The sequence below is a fragment of the Podarcis cretensis genome (assembly GCF_951804945.1).
Source record: "Podarcis cretensis genome assembly, chromosome: 16".
In the NCBI taxonomy this organism is placed as follows: domain Eukaryota; kingdom Metazoa; phylum Chordata; class Lepidosauria; order Squamata; family Lacertidae; genus Podarcis; species Podarcis cretensis.
In genome coordinates this window covers 13,751,093-13,771,126 of record NC_137186.1, presented here as the reverse complement: position 1 = coordinate 13,771,126, position 20,034 = coordinate 13,751,093, and the positions used below count along the sequence as shown (strand labels likewise).

The window sequence follows — 20,034 nt, the reverse complement described above, 5'->3', positions numbered from 1 at the left end:
CAGATCATCCATTTTTCCTGCTTCCTTTCCCCCTTCAACAATGGAAAGAAAGCTCCCACTGGTTCCAGTAGAAGGCTCCCCCCTCCACCAGTCTAATTGCTGGGTGGAGATGAGGCCAGGAGAGGAGGCCTTGCAGGTCCGAGGTTCCCCACACCTTTCTGTCAAAGCGATAAACAACTACCTGACATTCAGAAGACATCTGAAGGCAGCCCTGTTCAGGGAAGTTTTTAATATGTGACATTTTAGTGTATTTTTTATCTTTGTTGGAAGCCGCCCAGAGTGGCTGGGGAAACCCAGCCAGATGGGCGGGGTACAAATAATAAATTATTATTATTATTATTATTATTATTATTATTATTATTATTATTTCTTAGGCCAAGGGCAGCAGGCACTGTTCCAACAATAGCACAAGCTACCAAATAACTACAGCTTCCCACAAGATACTCTGATGGCCTGGACCAACTTGGAAAGCTTTGAAACGGGACTAGAGCAATTCATGGAATATAAGGCTATTAGTCACAGTCTTCCCTCCACTGTCAGAGGCAGTATGCCTATGAAAATCTTTTGTTGGGGACCGCAAGTGGGGAGAGTTGCTGTTGTTCTCTGATCCTGATCACAGGCTCCCCTTTGGGACATCTGCTTGGTTACTGTAAAACAAGGAACCTGGGCCTTTGGTCTGGTCAGCAGGGCTTTCCTCACATATTTTCTTTTCTTCTGATTCTGCCCTGTTTCTACAAACAGACTCTTCATGCAATCAGTTGCTTGTGGAGACCACGCCAAGGGGCCAGGCCAGCTCCAGTTGCACAGATGTGGCTGCATTTTAAGCATTGATGCAAATGCCTGACACTTTCCTCTATCCTCTATCTCCTCTCCTCCTCCTTCACTACAACTACTTCTGCCCCTGCAGGTTTGAAATCGATGATACCTCACCCAGCATGTCTGGCTGCTGCGGGGATGACTGCTCTTACGAGATCCTCAGCCGGAGAACAAAGTTTGGCGAGAGCCAGCACTCTCACCTGGGTGGTCACTGCGGAGGCTGCTGCCATTGAGGTTGTCCTTCACTCCTGAGAAAGAACCCGGCTCTCTCCACACAACCCTGCCTTTCTCTTTGGTTTCCATTGCCTGATCCTGCCCCCCACCTCCCCACTTCCTCCATTTCTTGGTACACCCCCAAGCCAGGACAAACAAGACTCCTTTATTGCATCCTGAATCCCAGGATGGAAGATCTTCCTCCGTACGGGAGGCTCTGGGAACCAAAGTCATGCCTAAGTCTCAGACCTAGTGCTAGATCTTGCATACTTACAGTCTTGATCCGAAGGCATGAATCTGGGCAGCAGGGTTTGCTTGCTTATTTGTTAAGCCCATGCTGCTGCAATGAAGAAATAGTTAATTCCCCAAGTGAATGGTGGGGATAGCGCTCTCCCTCCAAGCTGAAGAGGTGCAGGGAGTGAGTTTTACAGAATCCTTATTGGAGTAGCAGATCTAGAAACGTGACCTTTCCTCACCTGCATTGATCTGTGCCTCTCCTTTCTTCGGTTGTTACATTGGACTGCTGTTTTGCCACAAAACTGCAATGTGTATCTAATTGGATGTGGTCCCCTGCATGGGCTACCTGGGGAAACCTTGCCTGACTCCATCCTGTTGCTTGGATTTCTCCTGGGTGTATGTTGCAGCCACCTGTTGTTTTTTAGTTGATGGGGGGAGAGGGGAGGGGAGGAGAAAAGATTTGTACAGGTTTTAGAATCATACCCTGATTAATGTTCTGCATTGATCATGCCTGGAGCACTTCCCTTTTGTTTATACGTGGGGGGTGGGGAAAATATTGATGCAGATGTACTGCTTGTGCAGTTTGCTGCTGGCGAGTCCCGTATGGCTGTGTCCTTAGAGGACCTTAGAAGCCAAATCAAGCTATCAGTGACCTACACAGGTGACTTTCTGCGCACAGACACACCACCTGGAGAAAACTTGCAAGAGTTCGAAGCAATGATAACTGAATTTGCTAATCCTGTGTCCAAAAGGCTGAGTTGAAGGAAGCGTGCAGGAGATTCCCCCCCCCCCCAAAATGCTATTAACATTTTTGGTTGTTCAGGGCCCTTCACCCTTTTGAGTCTTTGGGAAACAGGCAGCTCTGGCATTTCTGAATCCTGTGTAGCGGGGTGAGTAACCTGTGCCCCTCCAGCTGCTATTGGTTTCCAGCTCCCATCAGCCCCAGCCAGCATGGGCAGTGGTTGGGGAGGATGAGAACTGGAGCCCAAACACCCATCTTGAAAACTATAGGTTCCTCATCCCTGCTGTATATTATGAAGCGAGGATGTTCTGGTTTGGGTTTTTCTCTAAAGATGTTCTTGAATGCCTTGGCTTTGCATTGATGCTTCATCATCAGAAGGGACAGCCTTTGCCTTCAGTTAATTATCTTAAGTTGCAGCTTTTTAACACAGTGTAGTGTCATTTTCCCATCTTTATGACATGCTGTGCAGAAATGACATCTTACTCCCTTCTTGCCTCAGTGAGGTGTGTTGGTGTGTACAAGCTTCATTTGAGGTGTTAAGAATTGACCAGCCAGGTCCTCTTGCTGCAACTATCAATCACTGGCCTGGCCCTGCTCTTCCCACCAGGCTTCCTTAGTGATCTAGGCTGCAACATAGCAGCAGTTTTGGGAGGAGAGTGGCTGATGGTTGCCAGGCAACCGCCAATAGCTTTCGTGCGTCCCAAGTTCTGTCGTTGCATGCTCTACCAGGCCCTGCTGACAACTGCCTGGGTAGTATTTCCCAGTGTTGGTCGTCCTCTGCTGTAGCAATGCTGGTGGCGCAAGTGATCCATCCCATAACTCCCCTTTGCCCAAAATGGAGCCTCTCGCACCAGCCGCACAACCTCAGGACCTCACTTCTGTCTCAGGGTGTGCCTCTTTGCCTTTTTCTGGTTCCCTCTGAAGGGATGCAAAATGGGTGCTCCTACTCTTCAGCCTTTAAATGCCTGAACTCGGGGTGACCAGTGTGAGTGCCCCTCCCCCAGATGTTGCTGGACTCCACCTCCCATCAGCCACAGCCAGCATGACCTACAATCAGGGAGGATCATTCAGCAACATCTGGAGAACACCATGCTGGCTTTCTCTGGCCCCAAGCCTCTTTTTTAAGAATTAAAAATTGCCCTGCTACTTGAATTGCATCTTACCAAATAGATAGATTGCTAGTGGTTTTTCCTCTCTTGGAAATTGGATCGTAACTCCACAAGTTCATACTTAGATTTTTGTAGAAATGCATTGTCTACAGCCAAGGAGTGAGTTGCATGCAGGCTTTTGTGTGTGCATGTGGATCATTCAGGGCTGGAGCAGCGATGGCCAACATTGTGAGCATCTGGGGATCAGATTTTCCAAGATTGATCCGCAGGCGGGGTACAAGTGGATCTCATCACTGTGTCTTCTCACTCCTGGCTGCAGAATTGACAGGGACAAGAGTGCCTGCATGGTGAGACAGACAGGCAAGCTGCAAGTCTCAGACTGTTTCTTAGTTTGCACCCCTTCCCCCTTGAGAAACTCGCTTTGCTTTCAGTTGTCAGCACTGGGGAAAGGCTCATGGACCAGTGATAACTTGAGAGCATTGCAAGCACTGCTTTCAGTCAGTCTAACAGGCATCTCCCTATCCCTTTCTGGAAGTGATGGAGACTCAGCCAGGAGACCTCTTCATGAGCTTGGTGCCTGTTCTGCAACCTCTCATTTATCAAGGGGCAGATACAGCTACAGAATAGGCAGCAGTGTGCCACAGACACTATGGCAGGGATGAGGAGCATGTGGCCCTCTGGATTTGGTTGGACTCCAACTCCCAACAGCCCCAGGTATGCGAGGTCACTGGTCAGGGCTAGTGGGAGTTGTAGTCCAGTAACACATGGAGGACCTCTAGTCCTGCTGTGCAGCGGTTTTGGGATGTGGCACAGCCACTTCTCACCTCCCAGGAAATGTGTGCCTTCTAGATACAAAGTGATGAAAAAGTGAAGTTGTGGTAGGGGGTCCAAATGCCGCCTGTGGGGGCGGATAGACTACTCAGGCAGGCTGGGTGCCCTAACTGAAGGGGCGCTCACTTTGCTGGGGGTAGCACACAATTTTGAGCACTTGCTGCTTCCAGAACACTTTGCTCCCCTGCATGGGTTTAGCATGTCTTTCTCCCATGTGGCAGTAGGAGGCTCTTTAATGCACTCTCCTGTTTGTGCAGGAACATGCCGCCCTGGCCTAGGGCAACAAGAGACGCAGAATTCAGCCTTGCATGGCTGTCTTTAATCTGTTCCATTGTGAGCAGGACCAAGGCAAAGAGAGCTATTCTCCCCTCTCTTGCATGGGGCATCTACTCATCTTAGCACTGTTCCCCCTGAAAGTTTGTGGAGTCAACTTCACTCTTTCGCATGACCATGTCATCCTGGTCTCACTTAATTGCCTGTAGCAGGATGTAGAAACAAATGGGCCTCATTTAACACAAAACAATCCCCTTTTTTGTTTAAAAAACAACCATGTTCCTAAGATAAGCCCCCCTGTTGCTTTTTTTTAAATTATTAACATGGGAAAGTTGCTATCGTGTTCATTTTTGTTTTGTTTGATATGCTAGGGACAGTCTACGAAGCTTCTAGCTCTTTTGGACTTTTTGAACAGTAGATAAGCTAACCGTTCTCTGGATATTACCTCCCTATAGCAAAAATCCATTGATAATTGCAGTTTGCTATATTAACCTTTTGTTTTTGTTACCTTATACATGAATCTCTTTCCGTATTCCAAAGTATCAAGAAAAGGTGGTTGAGTGTGGCTAACTCTCACTTGTATTTTTATTTTCCCCCCTGCCCCCCCCCCAAAAAAATCTGGCATGCTTTGTAATATTAAGTTGTAAACTCTGCACTGTATACTTCTATGTATCTAGTGTCCTTTTTGCCCTCTTCATTTGCCCTCTTTATTTTGTGGGTTTTTTGGGGGGGTTGTCCCCCCCAAAAGTTTTTAGAATAATTTTCTATGGTAATTACATTTCTTGGCAAATATTTTCACCAGAATCAAAGGGAACAAACTGACTTTTTAATTTTGGTATTTGTTTTATTCATATGTTTGAAAATAAACATTTTCTTCAGTCTCTAGCTGTGTGTGTTTCTCAAATGTCTCAAGTGTGGGATCCTGGGATGTTTGGAAGCAACCTGGCCCTTCCCCCTACAGTTTTTTAATAAGCGCTCATTAATTCAACCATCTGAGCAGTTTCCATCCTTTCCCAAGGATGAAAGGCCATTAAAGACCACTTGATTCCTTTATATTCCCCCTTGGTCACTGTGATATTCAGGGAAGACTGTTAGTGGCTCAGATGCCCAGCTCAGAAGCTGTGCATTCAGTATTCTGGTCCCAACTCTGTGGAACTCTCAGCTGAGATGAGACAGGCCTTAGCAGACCAGAAGCTGAACGCGAGTCAACAGTGTGGTGCCGCAGCAAAAAAAGCTAATGCAATTCTAGGCTGCATCAACAGAAGTATAGTGTCCGGATCAAGGGGTGCAATAGTACACTTTATTCTGCCTTGGCCAGAACCCCATCTGGTGTACTGCGTCCAGTTCTAGGCACCACTTAAATGGTTTTCTGCCTGTTACATCAAGTTTCATGTGCTGTGCTAGATACTGTACGATTCTCAACTGCAGTTTCATTGCTTCCTTTCTTTCTTGTCTTTTAGTGTATTGCAGTTTGAATTCCATAGAATGTAATACACGTATTCCACGTAATGCAGTAAAACGTAATATAAGTAAGAAGAGGAGCAATAAAAATACCTTTGCAAATCAGTACTGTATACATATTGAATGCGATGGATGTGCTATCTCCTTTCTTCAACCACAAGGCCACAGCAATGCCACAGACCTCCTGAATGAAGCACACAGACCACAGTTTGGGAATCCCTGGCGTAGTGGTTCAAGTGTTGGAGCTGGAAGCCAAAGGTTCTAATTCCTGGTCAGCCATAAAGCTCATTGCTGGAATAGATAGGCCATTGGCCTGATCCAGCAGCGCCCTTCTTATGACTGACCTTTGGTACTATGCGCCTTGACAGGACCAGCCCATTTGCTGCTTCACCTCAAGTAGGAAAACATCTTGGGCCAGTCTTGTGAATGCCCCAGAAGACTCTGAGCCACGGTATTCTACTGTAAAACTGCTTTATTCTTTAAGGTTTCAGGAAGGAGAGAGAAAAGACGGAGTAATGGCAAATACTCAAACTTGAGACACTAGCACCATATGTGGTGTTGCAGAAGGGATGATTCCATGGAAATAAGACCCTGAGGAGCAGAAGAGCCTTCTGCAAATATTTTTTTTCCATTATACTCATGAGTAGACCTCTCAGCGCTGGGGCTAGGTGGGCAGTCAAGAGGAGGAATGGCTCTTGCAGCGTGAGCCAATGGCATAAGCACCACCATGAAATCTGGGAGGAAGGGACAGCAGCTGGAACCTGAAATGGAGAAGCCAGGGAGGGTAAGGAAGAGACGTTTTAGAAGCACTTCCTGTGGACAATGGATGGCCCGGCTTCATCATACTCTTGCTTGCTGATCCACATCTGCTGGAAGGTGGAGAGGGAAGCCAAAATGGAGCCGCCGATCCACACAGAGTACTTCCGCTCCGGAGGAGCAATGATCTAAAGGGAGCAAGTGAGAAAGTTAACCAGGGGTGGATGATGCCTTACTAGAGCAGATTACCAAACATTCAAAAAGGAGAGAAATAGTAATGGGGGGATTCCAACTTCCCCATTATCTGTTGGGACTCAAACTTTGCCAAGAGTGTAAGGTCTGAGAAATTCCTCCATTGCATCGCTGACAATTTCCCAAAAGGTGTGAGAACCAACAAGGGGATCATCTGGGCACTACAATTTAAGAAGGATGTTGACAAGCTGGAAGGTGTGCAGAGGAGGGTAGACTTGAACCAATAGCTTCAAGTTGCAAGAAAGGAGATTCCGACTAAGCATTTGGAAAAACGTTCTGACAGTAAGAGCTGCTCAGCAGTGGAACAGACTCCTACGAGAGGTGGTGGACTCTCCTTCCTTGGAGGTTTCTAAATACAGGGAGAAAAGAAGCATGCTCCCTCCTCCATGCGACAGCCCTTAAGATATTTGAAGATAGCTATCATATCTCCTCTCAGTCTCTTCTTTTCCAGGCTAAACATACCCAGCTCCTTCAAGTGCTCCTCATAGGCTTAGTTTCCAGACCCTTGATCATCTTGGTTGTCCACACACACACACACACACACACACACAAACACCCCAGTAACTTCTGAATCTATCACAGCTTTCCTCTTACCTATCTGTTGGAATGGGATGCCAAATGTTAATAATTCTGCTGTCTATTTGCCAGTCTCACCTTGATCTTCATGGTGCTGGGTGCCAAGGCGGTGATTTCCTTCTGCATACGGTCAGCGATGCCAGGGTACATGGTGGTGCCGCCAGAGAGCACGTTGTTGGCATACAGGTCCTTACGGATGTCGATGTCACACTTCATGATGGAGTTGTAGGTGGTTTCGTGGATGCCTGCAGACTCCATGCCTGGGTTAAAAAAAAAAAGGAGCAAGATTGCAAAATCTGGTGAGCAGGGTATATGGCTAATTTAATGCTAATTGACTATATTTGGCACAAAAGGATGTATCCTTAAACAGAGGTGCATCTTTACCCTGACCTTTGACACCTGAGGTGTGTATTTTCAGGAACCACCTTGTTTTTTGTGATACCAAGTTGCCTTAAACTGTTTTTAATGTTGCGTTTTTGTCTTTGTCCATGGAGTTTTCTTGGCAGGGATACTGGAGTGGCTTGTCGGTTCCTGCTCCAGGTGGATCACGTTTGGTCAAAACTCTCCACTATGACCTGTCCATCTTGGGTGCCCTGTATGTGCCATACATCAGTAGTGATGTATGGAAGTGAGAGCTGGACCATAAAGAAGGCTGATCGCCAAAGAATTGATGCTTTTGAATTATGGTGCTGGAGGAGACACGAGAGTCCCATGGACTGCAAGAAGATCAAACCTCTCCATTCTGAAGGAAATCAGCCCTGAGTGCTCACTGGAAGGACAGATCCTGAAGTTGAGGCTCCAATACTTTGGCTACCTCATGAGAAGAGAAGACTCCCTGGAAAAGACCCTGATGTTGGGAAAGATGGAGGGCACAAGGAGAAGGGGACAACAGAAGATGAGATGGTTGGATAGTGTTCTTGAAGCAACCAGCATGAGTTTGACCAAACTGCGGGAGGCAGTGGAAGACAGGAGTGCCTGGCGTGCTCTGATCCATGGGGTCATGAAGAGTCAGACACGACTAAACGACTAAACAACAAAACAATGTTGCGTTTTAATTGCTGTAAACTGCCCTGGGACCTCAGGGTGAAGGGCTGGCAATTTAATGATAATTCTGCACGTGACAGGTGTGGGTTGTATTCATTCTGAGAGCCAATCTTGCTCAGCCTTGCATTTAACCACCATGCCTGGTCACCACAGGCGACAAGTAATTCTGTGCAAGCGAACAGGCTAGTGGAGGAGGGATGGATCAGCCTGGCCTCCACAGCCAGAACAGAAACCGTGGAGGCTGTCAGCAGACGAGAAGCAGAGAGAGCTAGCCTAGTAGAAAACAAACAGGAAAAAGCAATTGCCAAGAGGCTACTAAAAACAACAACACTCAAAGACCTCCCAGGAAGTGCCTTTATTAGGGCAATTGCTAAGTTGCCTAGTTTTAAGCAAGTTTTTTTTTTTCCGGCTCCTCTGGGCCTTGTGAGCTCCCATTAGGGCTAGAGATAGAACACAGTATCTTCCAGATCTGATTTTAATAAGGTGAAACAGCCCATACTGCTGCTTTGTCATGCTAGTCCCGGGTACAGCCTGCAATCTCTTCTGCACCTGGTGCTGCAAGGCCGGAAGGAGTTTGAAGAAAGAAGGGCTGGGAGATCTTTGAAAGCGAGGAGACCCACAGAGAAGAATCCTTCGCCAAGGGCAAAAGTCAAAGGATTTTGTGATGGCCTCAAGTTACAGCAGCTGCTTAGCAGGAGGTCATGCTTCCCCCTCCATTTAGGAGAAGGAGGATACTATCCTGGAATTTTGCCGCTTCCCTGCCTATTTTTGGGGTAGAAAAAAGAGCATCGAAGAGCCCTGTCCTGGCGCGATCAGCTGTTCCTCTCCACCCGCTGCCAAAGCCTCGGCCCTAATCCATAAGTGGAATGTGTCTACCTGATACCCTTCTCTCTGGTCAAGGCTCGTATCATCGAGACGCCCACCCTGGGCTCCCTGCACTTCCTGACGTGTGTCAGTAAACGTTTTCGCCATCAGTAAAACCAGTGTGACATTTCTGAGCGGTCTCAAAGGAGAAGACTGACCTTTTTGCCACTGACATGCCTTAACCCCTCACACATCTCTCAATTGCCGCCCCAGCCAGCAAGCCTCTGCTTGATGACATTTGCAGAAGCTCCCCATCCCTCACCTATGGCCGCAGCTGACTTCTCAGGTACTCCAAACCCCTCACTCTTCCAGAACAAGCCCCATGGTTGGGTCAGTCTGTGGGCCCTTCAGCCACAGCCACCAGAGCCAATGGTCTGGCATAATAGGAGCTGTGGGGCAGAAGTCTCTGCTAGAGAGGTCTCCTGTGCTCCCACTGTTTCTCACCAATAAACGAGGGTTGGAAGAGGGTCTCTGGGCACCGGAAACGCTCGTTGCCAATGGTGATGACTTGCCCATCAGGCAGTTCGTAGCTCTTCTCCAGGGAGGAGGAGGAAGCGGCGGTGGCCATCTCGTTCTCAAAGTCCAAAGCCACGTAGCCCAGCTTCTCCTTGATGTCGCGCACAATCTCCCGTTCAGCTGCAGGGAGGCAGGAAGGATTTGGTCCGTTAGAGGAAGCCCACAGCTTGGAAGAACTGGTTCTGTCACTCAGCTGAAGGCTCCATCTGCACTCAAGATTGAAAGCACTATCATACCGCTTTGAACAGTGTGGCCCCACCACAAAGAACCCCGGGAGGTGCAGTTTGTTAGGGAGCTGAGAACCGCCAGGAGATTCCTTTTTTATGATTTTCAGTTTATACATTTCAATAATTTTACAATCATTTTAACATTTCAAAGCTTGACTTCCTTCCCCCTCTTCCTGTGGTTCCTTAAATTTATTTTTAATATTTTCGGCATATCCAAATTAACTTAATTTGCTCATTTATTCATGTACTTTAAAGATATACTCTGATAAAACTGCAGGTTATTACAATAATCCTGCCAATGTTCTTATCTGTTTACAGTTTGTTTGTAAATATTCCATAAACCATTTCCACTCTTTTATAAAAAGTTTGTTAACTTTTTTTTTCCTAGTAAGTTTCGCCATTTCTGCATATTCCGTATCCATTCTTCATTTGCTGGGATGAATTCTTTCCATTTTTGGGCAAGTAACATTCTTGCCGCCATAGTCGCATACATGAATAAATTTCTATACAGTTTGCGTAGTTCTGTCTCTATAGTTCCCAAAAAAGGAAAAGTTCTGGGTTGGTTTTTTTACAAACGTTATTTTAAACATCTTTTTCAATTCATTATATTTCTGTTCCTCTCAGAGAGCTACAGTGGTGCCTCACAAGACGAAAAGAATCCATTCCGCAAGTCTCTTCGTCTTGCGGTTTTTTCGTCTTGCGAAGCAACCCTATTAGCGGCTTAGCGGATTAGCGCTATTAGCGGCTTAGCGGCTATTAGCGGCAAAGCGTCTATTAGCGGATTAGTGGCTTAGAAAAAGGGGGGGAGCAAAAAAAATCGCAAGACTCGCAAGACGTTTTCGTCTTGCAAAGCAAGCCCATAGGGAAATTCGTCTTGCGAAGCGCCTCGAAAAATGGAAAACCCTTTCGTCTAGTGGGTTTTTCGTCTTGCGAGGCATTCGTCTTGCGGGGCACCACTGTACAATTCCCAGGGTTCCCTGGGAGGAGGGATTGACTGTTTAAACCACTCTGGAAACTGGAGCTCTGTGAGGACGATAGGGGTCTCCTAATAACTCTCAGCATCCTTAACAAACTACACCTCCCAGGATTCTTTGGGTGAAACCATGATTGTTCAAAGTGGTATGATACTGCTCTAAATGTATAGCGCACATGGGGTCAGAGTTAAGGCATTCAGTGTTTGTTTTCAGATGGCATGAACAATGCTCTTGGCTGGTGCAGGGAGTAGACTCAAGCAGACATTGGCTGCAGAATTAAAGCGGAACCACGTAGCAGTTCTCTTACCAGTGGTGACAAAGGAATAGCCACGCTCGGTTAGGATCTTCATCAGGTAGTCGGTGAGGTCGCGGCCAGCCAGATCCAAGCGCTGTATGGCATGGGGCAAGGCGTAGCCCTCATAGATGGGGACGTTGTGGGTAACGCCATCTCCAGAATCCAGTACAATTCCTACAGAAGAGGAGACCTGAGTTGGTAGGGAGCTGGAGAGAGAGGAAGCTGCTAGGTGTCCCACAAGACAGCCTTTTGGCTGGGGGAGAGGGCTTTTAGCCTGGCTGGCCTTACGTGGTGAATGCATGCCAGATAGCTGCCAGTTAACATTTGCCACAATACTTTAGAGCAGGGGTTGCCAACCCAGCACCCACACCAGTACCATGGTGCTCCAGACTCTGAGCTTTCTTGCCCTCCTAGAAAGAAAGGGGTCAAATGTGCCTTCTAAGCAATTTATAAGGAACAAGAGTGGTGGGGTCACCTTGTATATTTTCCCTGGTATTGAGGAATGCTCCATGTTCCTGTTAGACAGAAACAACAGCATTGTGCGTGTTTTTGTGTGTAAAATCAATACTCCGTGATTTCCAGAATCAGGACCAGCAGGGCATAGCTGACTTCTCATGGTTGCCAGGCATGGCGGTCTCTCTAATTTTGTGTTATGGCACACTCTCCATGGCAGCCATTTTGTGTTGTGCCCCACCCCCACATAGTAGCTACTGTTTTGTGACTGGCACAAACGAAATGTACCCGCTGGTCCTAAAAGTTTGGCGACCCCTGCCCTAGCATAGAGGTGGGGAACCATTTTTAGTCTAAGGACCACGTTCCTTTCTGCAGGTCTTGGGGCCAGAGGCAAAAGTAGCCGGAGCAAGGAATGAATGTGAGAAGAAAGCAAGAGGAGCAACAAATGTAAATTGCTCATTAAACAGCCCACAATCTCCCTGCAAACAAGTCAGGGTGAATTAATCATAGAGTTGGAAGGGGCCTGGAGGGTCATCTCATCCAGCCCTCTCTAATACATGAATATGCAGCTGTCCCATACGGAGATCGAACCTGCAACCTTGGCATTATCAGCACCACACTCTAACCCAGGGGCCAGTAAACTTTTTCAGCAGGGGGCCGGTCCACTGTCCCTCAGACCTTGTGGGGGGCTGGACTATATTTTGAAGAAGAAAAATGAACGAATTCCTTTACCCCACAAATAACCCAGAGATGCATTTTAAATAAAAGGACACATTCTACTCATGTAAAAACACACTGATTCCCGGACTGTCCGTGGGCCAGATTTAGAAGGTGATTGGGCCAGATCTGGCCCCCCGGGCCTTAGTTTGCCTACCCATGCTCTAACCTATCCACTTAAGCTACCCAATGCTTAATAAACAGCTGGTTTGGAAGCAGCTGGCAAGTTCATGCCATTTGTTAATCCATTGAAAACATGTTTATCCCTGCCTCTTGGTCCCAAGGGGGTTCAATCAACAATTTTGCTGATTTCGGCCCCCCACAGCACATGCGCACGCACGCAAACACACACACACTTACCAGTGGTACGGCCAGAAGCATAGAGAGAGAGCACTGCCTGAATGGCCACATACATGGCAGGCACGTTGAAGGTTTCAAACATAATCTGGGTCATCTTCTCCCGGTTGGCTTTGGGGTTGAGGGGGGCCTCGGTGAGCAGGGTGGGGTGCTCCTCGGGGGCCACACGCAGCTCGTTGTAGAAAGTGTGGTGCCATATCTTCTCCATGTCGTCCCAGTTGGTGATGATGCCGTGCTCGATGGGGTATTTCAGGGTCAGGATGCCTCTCTTGCTCTGGGCCTCGTCTCCCACATAGGAGTCTTTCTGACCCATGCCCACCATGACGCCCTGGAAGCAAGCGAGAGCAGGGACTCAGGAGAGGGTGGTCCTTTAGGGAGAGCTAGACTGTTGCCAAACCAGCCTGCCTTCAGTCCAGCCCTCACCTGTCCTGTCCAGGGGGTGGCTCTGCCTCCTTAGTCTCTGTGTGGCCCTTGTGTGGCCCTGTGTGGCCCTTGTAGAATGCAGCAGTGGGGAGAAGGATGGGGGCAAAACCAGAATTAATTGGCTCCATCTGCCATTGGCTCAGCCGCCCAGAGTGGCTGGGGAAACTCAGCCAGATGGGTGGGGTATAAATAAATTATTATTATTATTATTATTATTATTATTATTATTATTATTGGCTCTGGCTCCAGCCAATGTTGGGCTCCCTGCCCTCCAGCCCCAGGGGGTGCTGGTCACCACAGCTAATCCTCCCTAGGCTTTCTGGTGCTTAATTTCAAGCAAAATAGACACAGGGGTTTTTTTGGGGGGGGGGGGGTAGAAACACTGCCCTCCAATCTGGATACTCTTCTCCCAATCATCTCCTTAAAGGGAGCAGGGAATGGTGCTTCCTCCTGCCCAAAAGGGTACAGAGCATTCAAGGCCGGCAAGTCATTTGGGTGCCTTGGGCAATAATAAGGGCTGTAGCTCAGTGGCAGAACACCTGCTCGGCATGCAGAAGGTCCCAGGTTCACTCCCCTGTGGCATCTCTAGGCAGGGCCGGGAGAGACTACATGCCTAAAACTCTGGAAAGTTGCTACCAGCCAGTGTAGACAACTGTTTATATAGGCCAACTGTCTGGCTCTGTAGAAGGCAACTTATTTTGTCTCTATGTTCCTACTGCAATAGCAATTAATTATACAGCTAAGATTAGAATGACAGTGAAAGTTAAATAACTGATAATTTCTTGTCCTTTTTCTTACACTCATATTCAGCTGAGTAACTCCTTGTTACTCGATGATAACTAAAATATTGAAATTATTATTGTTAGTTATTGTTATTATTGTTGGAATTTATACCGCAGCTTTCTACCAAAATACATCTCCCCACGGAACTTTGTACAAAGCAAATCAGGATGTAGGCTCAATAAACATAGTGTCTGAAACTTGAAGCATCCTCTCTCTCTCCGTGTGTGTGTGTGAGAGAGAGAGAAAGAGAGAGAGAGAGGGCGCGCGCGCACGCGAGCACAGACTCTCCAAGTGTCCCTATTTTCCAGGGACAGTCTTGGATTTACAGAAGCTGTCCTGGTTTCTGATTTGATCCCGGAATGTCCAGCTTTTCCTTAGGATGTCCCTATTTTCATTGGATAAATGTTGGAGGGGATGGAGTTATGCGACCCCCGAGCCAAGGAGATAAGTAACTATACAACCTTTAGAAGACATCTGAAGGCAGCCCTGCATAGGGAAGGTTTTTAAAAAGATGTTTAATGTTTTATTTTGTTTTTTATATATATGGGATGCCACCAGAGTGGCTGGGGCAACCCTGTCAGACAGGAGGGGTATAAATAATAAAGTTGTTGTTGTTGTTGACTAAAAAAGATAAAGGTACCCCTGCCCGTACGGGCCAGTCGTGTCCGACTCTGGGGTTGCGTGCTCATCTTGCTTAAGAGGCCGGGAGCCAGCGCTGTCTGAAGACACTTCCGGCTCACGTGGCCAGTCTGACGAAGCTGCTCTGGAGAGCCGGCACCAGCACAGTGCATGGAAACGCCGTAAACTTCCCGCTATAAAGCGGTACCTATTTATCTACTTGCACTTGGGGGTGCTTTCGAACTGCTAGGTGGGCAGGAGCTGGGACCGAACGACAGGAGCTCACCCCGCCGCGGGGATTCGAACCGCCGACTAGGACATCCCTATTTCCATTGGAGAAATGTTGGAGGGCATGACAGGCTCTCTTTCTCCCCTTGCCATTGACCCTTATGCCCTGGCTCCCAAATGCTCTTTGCCTTCTAAGCTGTGGCCTAGCAGCTGTTTAAGAGCATAACTTCACCCCAGGAGGAAACAGGATCCCATTGGAAAGCCAAGAGGCAAATGATCTCTTAATTGCCTGGGTTGGAATTTGTCAGGGAGACCCCTGCTGTTCTGGGGGTGATCTCCGGCAGGCCGCCTGTAAGGTGGAGGTAAGCTGGAGGTGGAGGACTCCAAAGGGAAGGCCACCCGCATCCTTGCTCTCTCCTCAGGGCGACCCCCTCCAGACCAGTGTGGGGTGGGAGAGTTTGCAGGTGCATTCTGAAGCTTTCTAAAACTGGTGGTGGTGTTTTTTCCTACTCAACCACCCGCACATAATTCGGCGTTTATTAGTTGGTCTGCAATGTTTCCTCAAGGGCCACATTCACATGTATATTTAAGGCAGTAAGATACCAAGTTAAGAGTCATGGCTTCCTCCAAAGAACCTTGGGAGCTGCAGCTTCTTAAACAGGGGTCAGCAAACTTTTCCAGCAGGGGGCCGGTCCACTGTCCCTCAGACTTTGGGGGGGGGCGGATTATATTTTGAAAATAGATAAATGAACACATTCCTATGTCCCACAAATAACCCAGAGATGCATTTTAAATAAAAGCACACATTCTACTCATGTAAAAACACCAGGCAGGCCCCACAAATAACCCAGAGATGCAATTTAAATAAAAGCATACATTCTACTCATGTAAAAACACGCTGATTCCTGGACCGTCCGCAGGCTGGATTGAGAAGGTGATTGGGCCGGATCTGGCCCATGGGCTTTAGTTTGCCTACCCATGTTCTTAAGGGTGCTAAGGAGACCCCTAACCGTGGAGGGAGAACATAGCCATTGTGGTTAGGAGCCATCGCTTGTGCTATCCTCCATGAATTTGCCTAGCCGCCTTTCAAAGCCAGCTAAATTGTGGGCTATCGCTGCCTCCTCTGTGGCGTGTGAAACAACACTTCTTTTTCTGTCTGGAAACTTCACTCCTGCCCTAGGGAGCAGCAGAGACTGCACCACATCACTTTCAACGGTCACGGCTTCGAGCCCCAAAGAAACCTGGGAGTTCTAGAATTCTTAGAAGAGCCTCTAATCTCCACCCAGTGCTACAATTCCCAGAGCTCCCTGGAAAAGGAGGATTGGTTGTTAAACCACCCTGGCCAACGATAACGCGCTATTGCTGTATGGAGAAGCACAACAAAAGGAAAGAGGAAAACAACAATTCCCCGTAGTACATTTAGTAATACAAAAAGATACAGGATTGCAGGGGGAAGTTATGGGACGTGTATTGATTGGAAACGAAGCAGCGTGGCTTCCTCAAAACTTTGGCAGGCACAAATACGATTGAAAGCAAGATTGTTTGTATAACCGCCCTGATAACACCATAAGCACAAATCACCATGAATGCCACAATAAGCTACCATTCCCAGAGCGGTTTAGCAGCCAATCCCTCCTCACAGGGAGCTCTGGGAATTGTAGTTCTGCAAGGGGGAAGAGGGTCTCTCCTAACAATTCTCAGCACCCTTCATAAACTGAACTCCCTGGGATATTGTGGGGAAGTTGTGACTTTTTGAAGTGGTAGGGCTCTGCTTTAAATGAATAGTGCAAGTGGGGACCAAACAGAGCCTTGCAGCCGCCGCTTCCTTACCTGGTGTCTTGGGCGCCCAACGATGGAGGGGAAGACAGCGCGGGGAGCATCGTCCCCGGCAAAGCCGGCCTTCACCAAGCCAGAGCCATTGTCACACACCAAGGCAGTTGTCTCCTCGTCATCACACATGGCGCTGGCTCACTAAGGGATGAGATATGGGTGGTGAGGGTTACATTTTGGAAGTGACCCACACTGACCTCATCTGTTCCTTTTATTTCCCCCTGACAGCAGTCCTTCTGTGCCATATCTATGTGGGGCAAGTGCTGCCAGGTCTAGAGCATCCCATACCCTGAAATTTCAGGTCCCAAACTTGAGACCTAATGGCGGACCATTAAACACAGCACATGAAACATGAAACATGGTCGCTGAGAACACGTAATTCAAATATTTTTAAAAATTGCAAGGTCTAGCAAATTAGCGAATACATCACTGGTTGGAAATCCCTCCCAGATTCCATCTGATTCCTTTTCTCCTGCGTGAATTTTAGGATTCAGGAAGGGGGAAGGGGTTGTTTGCCCTGGTTTTCCTCCCTCTTGTAGAATAAACTCGTAAGGTGTGAATCAACTAAATTCTACTTTGAGTATACCTATTGAAATCAATGGACCTAAGTTAGAGCTCATCCATACTTCTGCCGGTGCCCTGCCTAGAAAGCACGGGTCCCCCAGCCCCACTCCTTTCCAAGGGAAAAGCTGACCTTTAGTGTATTGGGGAAAATAGCAATCTAGGGGAAATCCGAATTGCAGCTTTGTGGGTGGGTGGGCAGGGAGGAGCAGCAGGGCAAGAGGAAGTGCGGATAAGCCCTTAACCATGCTGATGAATTTCAATGGGTCTACTCTGAGTAGGACTAACATTGGAGACAGCCCATAGAGTTTCCCCTACAATGGTAAAACCCAGAAAAGCTAGAATCGATCTGGATACTTTCCAGTCCGGAACGCAAGCAGCTTGCATTTCCAAATAGAAAGCTTCCTCAGCTTTCCGCTTGGCAGAAAGCAAACATTTTAAGCGTACACGCCAGACAGCTGTAGCTGCAATCACTGGTGGCGGCGGGAGAAAGTTGGTTCCAAATTCTAGACTAGAGCAATGCTGCCTATTCCTGCTGCTGGCAGCTCACCACGGCCATGGGCAGAGGTTTTCCGCTGGGATCCTTTCAACGGGAGATGCAATGCATTGAATGTGAAGAACAGAAGAGCCTGGATGCTGGATCAGGCCAAAGACCCACAAAGTCCAGCATTCTATTCTCGCAGCCAAAGCAGATGCCTTTGGGAAACTCACAAAGAGGACCCAAGCTCTCTCTCCCAGCTTGCAATTCCCAGGAGTTGGTATTCAGAGGCCATTGGCATCCTTCTCCAGTCATTGGTCTAATCCCCTTTTTAAGCCAGCCAAGATGGTGGCCATCACTGTCCCTGGGGGGGGGGGGGGCAAATTCCAAAGTTGAACTGTGCAGCGTGTGAATAAGTCCTTCCTTTTGCCTGCCCCAAATCTGCCAACATTCAGAGTCATGGTGTGGCAATTATGGGATGCCCACGAGTTGTGTGTCTTAAGAGAGGCAGAAAAACATCCCCCTCTACAACTTCTGCCCACTATGCATAATCGTATACACCTCTCAGTCGTATCCTCCCTTAACTTGCATCCCCCCCCCCAAAAAAAAAAAAAACTAAAAAATGATCACGGGGAAAGATGCTCGCCGTTTTTGACCTTTTAGTTGCCATTTTCCCAGGTCCGCATTATCCTTTGTAGAGGTGACCATACCTGGCCTGCTATTCCTTTTCACTATGACTGGCAGTGGCTTTCCAGGGGAGCAAGGCCCTTAGTTCCGTCACAGAGCATCTGCCTTGCATGTAGAAGGTCTCACGTCCAATCCCCAGCATATCCAGGTAAGGCAGGGGGAGACCCTTGTCTGAAACCCTGGAGAGCCACTGCCAGGCAGTATGGACACTTCTGAGACAAATAGACTCAACATAAGGCAGCTTCTGATCTTCCTACAAACAGTTCTGTCTCACCCAGCCCTGCATACACACCATACATTCAAAGCATGTTTCTCCACACCTCCAATAAGCCTGGGAACTGTGGTTTGTTAAGGGTGCTGGGAATTGTCGCTCTGTGAAGGGGTAGACAACAATTCCCAGGATTCTTTGCAAGGCGGGAACACGCTTTAAATGTATGCTGTGTACACAGCCGGAGTCTCTGCCCCAAAGTACTTACAGTCGGCATCGGCTGCTCTGGGGGTACTCACCAGTTCCTGCAGCAGCCCAGAGAAAGGAAGCAAAGAGCAGTCAGGCTTGGCTCGCAGGGTCCAGTCCTTTATACCCCTAAACTCCCACTGGCCTTACTCCTCCCCTCCCCTCTGCTCCTGGCGGCCTCTCTCACCCTCTGCCTCCTTCCCCCGCAAGGGTTGAAAGGGACGTTTCATACATTCCATATTTGGACACATTCCAGGCCACCTGTCACTTGTGCCTTTCATGGGCATTTATGGCTCAGCTGCTGGGGGAAGCCAGACCCCACCTGCTTACCTCCCACCCCTCACCAGTCTGGCCTCCCTCCTTCTCCCATCTCTGTTTTGCAGACACTTGCAAGGCCAAGAGTGGGGGGACGGGGAGGGGGGACGGTCCAGACCCCCTGCTTGCAGTAACCATGGCAAAACCATTCCCCAGCCATTTACGGCTGTGACACAGAGACCTGGGAAATCATTTGCATCCAGAGCAGTCTGTAAAGATCCATTTGCTGCCTTCGGATTGCGAGAGATGGAGGCACTTTGCTCAGGGGTCTTATTTTTAGATGCAAGTGGGCAGCCCATGGCCTGTGGGCCAGAAGCAGCTCTCTACCTCCTCTCCAAAGAGAGGGGGGAAGGTTTTTTCTTTAAAGGTTTTAAAGCACTTTAAACAATCTGGTCCGTCCCGTCCCCCCGATAATTCTGGGAACTGTAGTTTGTTAGGAGTGCTGAAAGTAGTTAGAGAAGGCTCCCTACAGTGGTACCTCAGGTTACATACGCTTCAGGTTACAGACGCTTCAGGTTACAGACTCCACTAACCCAGAAATAGTACCTCGGGTTAAGAACTTTGCTTCAAGATGAGAACAGAAATCGTGCGGCAGTGGCACGGCAGCAGCAGGAGGCCTCATTAGCTAAAGTGGTACCTCGGGTTAAGAACAGTTTCAGGTTAAGAATGGACCTCCAGAATGAACTAAGTTCTTAACCCGAGGTACCACTGTATTCCTATTCACAGAAAGATATAATTCCCAGAGTGCTTGAGCAATCAATCCGTCTTCATAGGAAACTTGGGGAATTGTAGCTCTGTGCGGAGAATAGGGGTTCATTCCACAATGACATATCCAGGTTGGGCTGCCTGAAACTCCCAATCCATGAGTACAGATAATTCTGAGCTAGACTGGTCTGACTCAGTATAAGGTAGATTCCTATGTTCCTACCTGCATGCCTAATGCT

At 48.1% G+C, this 20,034-nt stretch overlaps 2 protein-coding genes across 4 annotated transcripts in view; one reads left to right on the top strand and one right to left on the bottom strand.

Moving 5' to 3' along the window:
• NAA40 (N-alpha-acetyltransferase 40, NatD catalytic subunit) overlaps positions 1 to 4,819 on the top strand; it is an 18,350-nt gene extending 13,531 nt beyond the window's left edge. The window contains exon 8 of the mRNA XM_079958470.1: positions 908 to 4,819. Within this exon, the coding sequence (XP_079814596.1) occupies positions 908 to 1,049 (142 nt within the window). The 3' untranslated portion in view covers positions 1,050 to 4,819. The remainder of the gene's footprint in view (positions 1 to 907) is intronic.
• On the bottom strand, positions 2,061 to 20,034 carry LOC307205647 (actin, alpha cardiac muscle 1-like). Of its 3 annotated transcripts, none has more exons than XM_079958305.1 (7): positions 20,019 to 20,034; positions 16,596 to 16,736; positions 12,717 to 13,041; positions 11,199 to 11,360; positions 9,619 to 9,810; positions 7,345 to 7,526; positions 2,061 to 6,626 (listed from the first exon to the last, which is right to left on the bottom strand). In XM_079958305.1, exons 2-7 carry the CDS (start codon positions 16,722 to 16,724, stop codon positions 6,483 to 6,485), a joined length of 1,134 nt encoding a protein of 377 aa, XP_079814431.1. In that variant the 5' UTR covers positions 16,725 to 16,736; positions 20,019 to 20,034; the 3' UTR covers positions 2,061 to 6,482. The 3 variants fall into 3 exon arrangements, with proteins under 3 accessions (XP_079814431.1, XP_079814430.1, XP_079814432.1); XM_079958304.1 differs by lacking the exon at positions 20,019 to 20,034 and adding an exon at positions 18,829 to 18,932; XM_079958306.1 differs by lacking the exons at positions 16,596 to 16,736; positions 20,019 to 20,034 and adding an exon at positions 13,137 to 13,158.